This window comes from Marmota marmota, unplaced genomic scaffold, assembly GCF_001458135.2.
Source record: "Marmota marmota marmota unplaced genomic scaffold, marMar, whole genome shotgun sequence".
Lineage (NCBI taxonomy): Eukaryota > Metazoa > Chordata > Mammalia > Rodentia > Sciuridae > Marmota > Marmota marmota.
The window spans coordinates 10,823,626-10,833,086 of NW_026000205.1; the positions used below are offsets into that span (position 1 = coordinate 10,823,626).

The 9,461-nt window shown below is 40.4% G+C and overlaps 1 protein-coding gene across 3 annotated transcripts in view; it reads left to right on the forward strand.

Annotated features, from left to right (window-relative positions):
• The first annotated feature begins 35 nt into the window (after window positions 1-35).
• The window catches only part of Znf565 (zinc finger protein 565), a 15,600-nt gene continuing 6,174 nt past the window's right edge, over window positions 36-9,461 (forward strand). Inside the window, exons 1-2 of one of the 3 annotated variants that reach the window (XM_015497173.2) lie at window positions 49-167; window positions 5,973-6,123. In XM_015497173.2, coding sequence (XP_015352659.1) covers window positions 6,115-6,123 — 9 coding nt within the window. In that variant the 5' untranslated portion in view covers window positions 49-167; window positions 5,973-6,114. Of the gene's footprint in view, window positions 168-5,972; window positions 6,124-9,461 lie in introns of all 3 variants that reach the window. The other 2 variants (XM_015497174.2, XM_048791163.1) reach the window with 2 other exon arrangements.

The window sequence follows — 9,461 nt, forward strand, 5'->3', positions numbered from 1 at the left end:
GGCCAAGCCAAGACTCAGAAGTGAGAAGACTCCATCTTGTCCATGGCTGGTGTGGCGCTGGACCACGTTTCCCAGAGTCCACAGCGGCCCAACGTTACGTCTTTCTTGACGTCGTGACGAGATCGTTAGCTCCATAAGGACCCGGACGCGACCAGAGGAGGCAGAAGGTGAGGGGTCTGGTAGTCCGGGGCGGGGACGGGGCGTGTCCCGAGCCTTGGGTCTGTGCGCGAAGGCGGGAGCAGACCGAGAATGCGCGATTCTGATTGTGTCTTTGTGGTTAGGTGACTGGGTGTGGCTGCCTCTGAGTTTGCGGTTGTCATCGCCTGTCTCTAAGGTGTATGTCTGGTTGTTTTTATATATCCATGTGTGATACTGCGTGTTGTGGTGCCGAATCCTTGTAACTGTGGGGGTGATGATATGTGCGTCCCTGTTGCGTATATGTGCGTGTCTGCCTTGTTCCTGGATGCTTATGACTGACCGGTGAGGGTGTCGGACTGTATGACTCCGTGACCGTATGTGGTAAACTATATAATTGTCGTATGCCGGTGACTTGGGTGACACTGTGTGTGTATCCCTGTTATGTTCCTTAAAGGGGCTGTGTGACGGAGATAAATGGTGACTGTGACAGTGTGTGCTACCGTGTATGAGCGTATGGAGTGCCTTTGCTAGTGTGTGACTGAATGTCTCCAGAGTGAATGTTCAATTATGACTGGGTGATGTAGAATGTCATTGTTTGTGTGTGTTCCCCTGGAGTAGTGTGTGATTTTGACTGTATAGGGTATTTTGGGGTGATGGTGTGAAGAGTTTATGATTATAAGGGAATAACTGTGTCACAGTTGTGAGTAGATTGCCTGGCTCTGTGTGTCCTTTTTGTGTATGATTGTGACTGTATAAAGGTGTGTAGGTGGTTGTCTTAAGAATCAATGTATGCCCGGGCATGGTGGTGCACATGCAATCCCAGCGGCTCCGGTGGCTGAGTTAGGAGGATCACGATTTCAAACCCAGCCTCAGCAACAACGAGACACTAAGCAACTCAGTGAGACCCTGTCTCTAAATAAAATTAAAAAATGGGGATGTGGCTCAGTGGTCCAGTGCCTCTGAATTCAATCCCTGGGACCTCCCCCCACACACACACACAAAATGAATGTATGGCTGGTTGTGGCACAGGACTGTAATCCCAGTCACTCCAGAGGCTGAGGCAGGAGGATCACAAGTTTAAAGCCAGCCTCAGCAATTTAGCGAGACTCTTTTTGCAAATAAAATGATTAAGTGCCCCTGGGTTCAATCCCTGGTACCAAAAAAAAAAAAAAAGTGAATGTGTGATGTATGGTTGGGTTGGTGGGACACACCTGTAATCCCAGTGGCTTGGGAGCCTAATGCAGGAGAATGGCAAATTCAATGGAAGCCTCAGCAACTAAGGGATGCCCTAAGCAACTTAGGGAAACTTGTCTCAAAAAAGGGGGAGGTGGGGCTGGAGATACAGCTCAGTGATAAAGCAACTCTGGGTCCAATCTCCGGTATTGCAAAACAGAAAAAGAGTAGATATGTGGTTATGCTCTGACCCCTTGCAGAACCTGTGAAATTAAAATATTCTGGCCCTGAAGCTAGGCACAATAGCTCTTGCTTGTAATCCCAGACTCGGAATACTGAGACAGAAGAATAGCAAATTGAAGGCAGCCTCAGCAACTAAGCAAGGCCCTAAGCAACTGAGACCCTGTCTCAAAAATAAAAAATAAAAAGGTCATAACTCTGTGGTAAAGAACCTCTGGGTTCAATCCCTACTACCAAAAAAAAAAAATTGTGACCCTTGTAGAGGGCTCACTTTTTTTTTTTTTTTTTTTTTTTGGTGCTGGGGATTGAACCTAGGGCCTTGTGCATGTGAGGCTAGCACTCTACCAACTGAGCTATATCCCCAGCCCAGAACTCACCTTTTACATGACATTGGAATTGGTATTCTTTGATCTTCTTCCCCAGTGTGGTAGGATGATCCTTCAAAATTGTCCTGGTCACTCTTTTCTAAGCACAATGGAAAAGAGTTAAGATTCCTTTTCTTCTTTTTTTTAATATTTATTTTTTAGGTGTACACACAACACAATGCCTTTATTTTTATGTGATGCTGAGGATCGAACCTGGGTCCTGCCCGGTTTGAACCTGGGTCCTGCCTGGGTCCTGCCCGGTGCGCTCTACCGCAGAGCCACAATCCCAGCCCCAAGATTCTTTTTCTTAACTCTTTTCCATTGTGCTTAGAAACGGGAAAAAAATGCTATCAAATATCTAAAAGCCAAGTTCAAAGTGTATCAGGTTTTATTCTTCTTTTCCTGAAACTCTTGTTTTTAAGGGCATGCCTTTCTTTCCTTACCCCACCACCTAAGTGGCAAATACTGCTTTCCAGTATTTGCCCTAGGAGTAATTTATTTAGTGCCCTGAAGTGGACTTAAAGGCTTCCGGGCTTCCTGCATACCTAATATTTATTTATTTTAAAGTTTGTATTTTGAATTAGTTTTAGGCTTAAATACCTACAAAAAGAGAATTCCCATATACTTTTTTTTTTTTTTTTTTTTTTTGGTGCTGGGGATTGAACCCATGGCTTTGTTCATGCCAGGCAAGCACTCTACCAACTCACCTTTATCCCCAACCTGGAATTCACATGTACTCTTAAGCCAGCTTTTCCAAATGTTACCATTTTGTATAATTTCAGGGCCTATCTATCCATGCCTTTTAAATTTTTCTCTACTGAATTATTCCCATCAATATGAAACATGCTATAATTTCTACCATTTTCAAAAGAATCAATCATGTCAAATGCATATTTGACATTTCCACATTTGGTATATAATAACTGTCTCAAGTGCTGAGGTCTAAAACAGAACCCATAATTGGTCCAACCAAACCTTCTCTTCCTACATCCTTCTTCATGTTAAAAAGTGAGAACCTCATATTTTGCTTTGCTCAAGCCATAAATCTTGGAATCTTCTTGTCTTCTTTGTTGTTTTTTCTTTTTTACCTAAAAATAAGCAAATCTGGTCATCTCTAACTTTTGAATCCAAACAGTCTCGTCACCTCCCTGACTACCACACTAATTCAGCCCACCCTACCCCTTGCCTGGATTATTGTAGTTTTCTTCTCACTGGTCTCCCTGCTTGCCCCTTGTCCCCTATGGCCCATTTTCCATGAATGACCTTTTTAAATGTGAAACAAATTATGCCATTCATTGGCTTAAAAAGTTTCAGTGGCTTCCTATCTTATCAAGAATAAAAACCAAAGTTCTAACAGTTGCCTACAAATCCTATGTGACCAGATGAGCTTCTGGCCCTATTCCTCTTGGACACTTCCGCCTGGCTACTCCTGACCCCTTCCTCTTTATTGATCAAAAAAGCTCTACTCCTGCCTTGAGGATTTTGAAAATGTTATTTTCCTGGGAATGCATATCCCATACCCCATTAATCTGCATTCCTTGATCACTTCATGTGAACTGTATATATACATGTCACTTTCTCAGTAAAAAGCCTCAGACTACCCTCCATTCTTCCAAAACTCCCTATCCCCTTGTTCTTTGTTTTTCTCCAGAGAAATTTTGCCACCTGGCATCCAGATAGGAATATCAGTGTCAATATTTGTTGATTTTCTCTTTTTGAAGTATAAAAAAAACTTTTTTTTTAATTTTACTGATATGTAGTGTTAAGAATCAAACCCAGTGCCTCACATATGCTAGACAAGTGCTCTGCCACTGAGCCACAATCTAGCCCTATTTGATGATTTTCTTTCCCCATTAGATTGCAAGATTCTCTGGGACAAGGACTTTATTATCTTTCTCATGCCTAAAACCATGCCAGTTGAGGTAGGAGCTCAATAAATAAGAAAAAAATGGTTGACTTGCCTTTCTTTGCCTCTCTATCAAATCAGGCCTCAAAGCCTGTTGATTTGCCAAGCACATGCCTGTAATCCCAGAGGCTCAGGAGGCTGAAACAGGAGGATTGCAAGTTCAAAGCCAGCCTCAGCAATTTAGCAAGACTCTAAGCAACTCCGCGAGACTCTGTCTCCAAATAAAGTACAAAAATGGGCTGGGGCTGGGGCTCAGTAGTTAAGCACCACCGGATTCAATCCCTGGCACACACAAAAAATAAAAAGAAAGAAAAAGAAAAAAGCCTGTTGATTTTACATCTTGTTTACATCTTGAATCCCTCCTTCTCCTTCCACTTCTTGTTTCTATTGCCATTATCCTGGGTCAGACCCTCTTTGCTTGAAAAAGTATAAGCACCTCCCAGTTGGTCTTTCGATTCACAATTATATTTCTTTCCAATGAAATAATGTGGCCATATTGATCCCTTTTTAGATTCTTCAGTTGCCTTCCATTTCATTAGTGAGTGTGAACCTAAATTTTACATAAGCAAACCATATTGGTCATCTATGTCCCCTGAACACTGTATAAACTGCTAGTTGCAGTAATGAAACTCATTGGTCCTTGCCCTGATAGCTATTTCATTCATGTACCCTTGTTTGTCCTCAGTATCATCTCCAGGATTATCTGCCCCTAGATTCTACAGCTAATTAAATTTAAATAAAAAGTTGAGTTACGCAGTCATACTGGCATTATTTCAAATACTTGGTAACACTGTGATTTGTGGCTACTATATTTACAGATATGAAAATTTTCAGATATAAAAATTTCCACCATCACAGGAAGTTGTGTTGGAGAGTACTAGCCTTTCCCCAAACTACACAAGTCATTCTGCATTATTTTTTGCTCTACAAACATACCTTGTACTTTTGTTCCACTGTTTTTACCACTTTACCTTACTAGGAACACAATGTTTTCTGTCCATTTTCTATTAAACTTCTGATTTTTTTTAAGACCCTGATTCATATCCTACATCTTACAAGAAATTTCCTTGGGCTGGGGTTGTGGCTCAATGGCAGAATGCCTGCCGCGCACATGTGAGGCACTGGGTTCAATCCTCAGCACCACATGAAAATAAATAAACAAAATAATGATATTGTGTCCACATATAACTAAAAAAATTTTTTTAAATAGAAAAATAAATTTTCCTTGATGGCCCCCCCAACATACACACATTGATTAGTCACCTTATAAGCAGCCCCAACCATGGGAAATTTCTTGTACCCCTAAATCAGCCTTAATACCTTCCTTAAATACTAACTCTCATTACCTTATCACTCATGGGGCTCCAGACTCAGCCAATGCCGTCCTCACAGTCAGTGAGGAAGTAATGTTCTATAGGAAAGCAGTAGAGAAGGCTTAGGGGAAATGAGTGCTGGGACAGAAGCTTCTAAAACTAGTTCCACTGACTTCTGTACTTTGCATGTGTAGGTAGTATGTAAGATCCCTGTATTGCTGCAGTTTTCTTGCTCCTTATCTGGTGGATCCAGCTGGGGCTGGAAACTTTGACAGAGCCTGTGATGAGTGATGTAGCCCCATTTTTACTTGGAAGGAGGAAGTAGAGTCATTAAGGCACCAAGAGGTTTTGCCTGTTGAGCCTAGAGAAGCTAGGAAGACCTTATTTAGGAATGTCTTGCACTCAAGGTTTATCTTACACTGATGTTTTATGCTCCTAGTCTAATGGTGCTGTCCTCATCCCTTAGAGGGTAAAATGGGTGAGTCTGAGTTATGATCTTCATAACTTCTTGTTATGAAGATTTGGAGCAGGTGAAAACATTAGGCCCTATTCATAGCTTAGATTGGCATCAACTAGATGGGGACTATCTCAGCCACAGTCTCTCTTATGGATGTGCTCAGGTTCCATGGAGCACATCTGCCTGAAAACCATGTTGCTGTTTTGGGGTTTACTAGTGTTTAAAGGGAATAGGTTTTATTAATATAGCTCTTGATATTCTTCTCTGGTGGGAGCGCAGAGCAGGGACGGTGGAAGTAAGATTGTTTTTTGTTTTGGGTTTTTTTAAAGTTGTTGATGGACCTTTATTTTATTCATTTATTTATATGTGGTGCTGAGAAGCGAACCCAGTGCTTCACACATATGAGGCAAGCTCTGTTTATCAGAGATTTACTCCTTCTCTTCCTGTTGTGCTTTTTCAAGACTCTGTAATTGTCCAGGAGAAGAGTCCAGATAAACCAAAGGTCAAACAGTTCTAAAAGCCATGGCCCAGGTAAGTTGAAATTTGTTCTATCCTTGGGGTAATTTCTTCCCTCCAGATCACATGAACATTTGTGTTCTTTTTCCTGAAACATCTCTGTAACTTGCTCACAGTTCCTCCATCCTAGGGACAAGTGTAAGCGCAAAATGAGGGATGCAGACCTCAACAGATTCACTCAGGCACCATAAGGGCTCATTTTCAGGGAACGAAAATGGCCGTTGGTTATAGTGGGGGTTTTAGTTTTATAGGGTACAATGAGGGTGATTTAATCATTGGAAACTGCAGGTGTGCTGATCAGACAGTCAGGGAATTAGTTGTGCAGGTTAAAATTTTAACTCAAGAAGGCAGTTGTAAAATGTTTGAAACTTGTTACTGGGAAATGATAAGACCTCAGATCCCAAGGAGTGAATACTCATATCCACACATTGTTTTTTTTTTTTTCTTCCTCTGAGATTCACTGTTTCCTAGAGTTTTGCTATTTACCATGCTTACATTAAGAATTAATTGGCAAGGACCTGGGGATATAGCTTAGTTGGTAGAGTGCTTGCCTCACATGCACAAGTCCCTGCAATTCCTGGTACCACAAAAAAAAATTAATTGGCAATGGGGGACGGTCAGGGTCCAGAGCCCATGTTCCCTATCCACTTTTCCTTCAGGGCCCATTGTTTTGGGGAAAGGTTTTACTAGGAGAGGTTTGATGCTTGGCTAATTTCCCTCCCTCCTGTCTTGTAGGAATATTATTTTTTATAACCCTTCAACAAGCAATGGTGCTCTATTTCCCTTAGTGGCCTTCTCTTATCCAGCATCATTCACATATGTGTGTAATGCTCTCACCAGAGCACCAGTGGAGCAGAAATGTCTTCTCTTGAGAGAAAGATGAGAGCCTCCTTTATGATACCATCATCCAGTAGGGCCAAAGATAATGAGTTTGATCTTTTCCATTGATGTGGGTGGCTTCCTTTCCTTCTTATATTTTAAATGTCACTTCATCTCAAAAAACAAATTATAAACTTCAGGGTGCACTATGGTGCACTCCTGTAATCCCAAGGACTCAGGAGGCTGAGGCAAGGAGGATCACGAGTTCAAAGCCAGCCTCAGCTAAAAGTGAAGTGCTAAGCAACTCAGCAAGATCTTGTCTCTAATAAAATACAAAAAATTAGGGCTAGGAATGTGGCTCAGTGGGCAGATGCTCCTGAGTTCAATCCCTGGTAAACCATCCCCCCCCCCAGCAAATAAATCATAAATACTTTATATTTCAAAGAATATATTCAGCTGGGCACAGTGGTGCATACCCAGTGGCTTGGGGCTGAGACAGGAGGATTGCAAGTTCAAAGCCAGCCTCAGCAACTTAGAGAGGCCCTATGCAACTTAGAGAGACACTATCTCAAAATAAAACTAGCTGGTGATTACCTACCATGGTTGAGGCCCTGGTTCCATCCCTAGTGGGGGGTGGGAGTGGGCGTCCAACTATTTTTTATTCAGCCCATCATTAAAAAGAATTACAAAAAAATAGCAAATACTAGGGAGGATGTGGAGAAAAAGGAAATTTATACACTGTTGACAGGAATGTAAATTTGTACAGCCACTATGAAAAACAATATGGAAGTTCCTCAAAAAACTATGAACAGAACTACTGTATGATCCAGATATACCACACCTGGGTATATGCCCCAAGGAAATTGAGTCAGCATATAAAAGAGATACCTGCATACCCATGTTTATTGTGGCACTATTCATAATGGCCAAGATATGGGATCTGCCTAAATGCCCATCAACAGGTAACTGAAATAATATATTGTATATATCACAATGGAGTATTATTTAGTCATAAAGAAAAATGAACCATGTTATATGCAGGAAAAGGGATGGAACTGGAAGAAATCATGTTAAGCAGAATAAGCCAGTCACAGGAAGACATTATTGAATGTTTTCTCTCTTATGTGGAAACTCAAAAAAAAAATTTACCTGAAAGTAGAAGAGGGACTCTCAATGAAGGGGATGGAAACCAGACAGGAGAGAGGGAAGGTCAAGAAAGGGCAGTAGGAAAGCAGACATATTGTAAAGTAAATATAATTTCCTAAAGTAATTTCACTTAGTAAAGTGTTTCTTTTAGTCCTTTTCTAAATACAGATAAGAGCACCTTTGAGATAAATCCAATATTTTTCTCTTTCCTCTGGAAATTTTACATAAAAATACTGACATGTTGATAAATTCTAAATTGTAAAATAATAAAAACTATATTTTTATACCAAAATATAGGGATAATAGGGAGGGTGGATATGATCAAGTACAATATATTCATGTATGGAAATCTGTTAATTTGTACAATTAATATGTACTAGTAATTATAATTAAAATAAGTAATTTTATTAAGTTACAAAACTGTAAAACAGCCAGGTATGGTGGTGCATACCTATAATCTCACTGATTTGGGAGGCTGAGGCAGGAGGATCACGAGTTCAAAGCCAGCCTCAGCAAAAAGCGAGACACCAAGCAACTCAGTAAGAGCCTGTCTCTAAATAAAATACAAAATAGGGCTGGGAATGGGGCTCAGTGGTTGAATACCCTGAGTTCAATCCCTAGTACAAAAGAAAAAAAAATTATAAAACAGTGCCACTAAATTTTTGGATTTTGACAATAGAGTTATTTTTTCATAAAATGTATATTATTTTTGTTAACATGGAGCAGGTTTATTCTTTATTGTTTAAATAATAAATACATTTTAGCATTTTTTCTTTTCTTTTTTTAATTTGTTTTTTTTGCAGTGCTGGGGATTGAACCCAGGATCTTACACATGCAAAACAAGTACTCTACCACTGAGCACACCTCAGCCCTCTCACTTTTAATTTCTAATGTAATATTGCTAGATAACAAAAGTTCTTTGGGGATCCTCAATAACTTTTTATTAACAGCTTTATTTTTATTTTATTTACTTATGTTTTTTTTTAATTTATTTTCTTGTACCAGGGATTGAACCCAGAATACTTAACCACTGAGACACATCCCCAACCCTTATTATTTTTTATTTAGGATCTCACTAAGTTGTTTAGGACCTCCCTAAATTGCTGAGGCTAGCTTTGAACTTGCAGTCCTCCTGCCTCAGATTCCAGAGCCTCTGGGATCATAGTTGTGTGCCACTGTACCTGGCCTAAAGTTTAGGTATTAAAGTATTTTTGTGTTAAGTATTATAATGTTTGATATGTGGGATTTACCTCAAACCAGGGATAAAAGATGGAAGGAAGGTCAAAGGGTATAGTTCAGTGGTAGAATGCTTGCCTAGCATGTGTTAGGTCCTGGGTTTGATTCCCAGCACTGCAAACAATAAAAAGGAAGGAAGGGAGGGAGGGAGG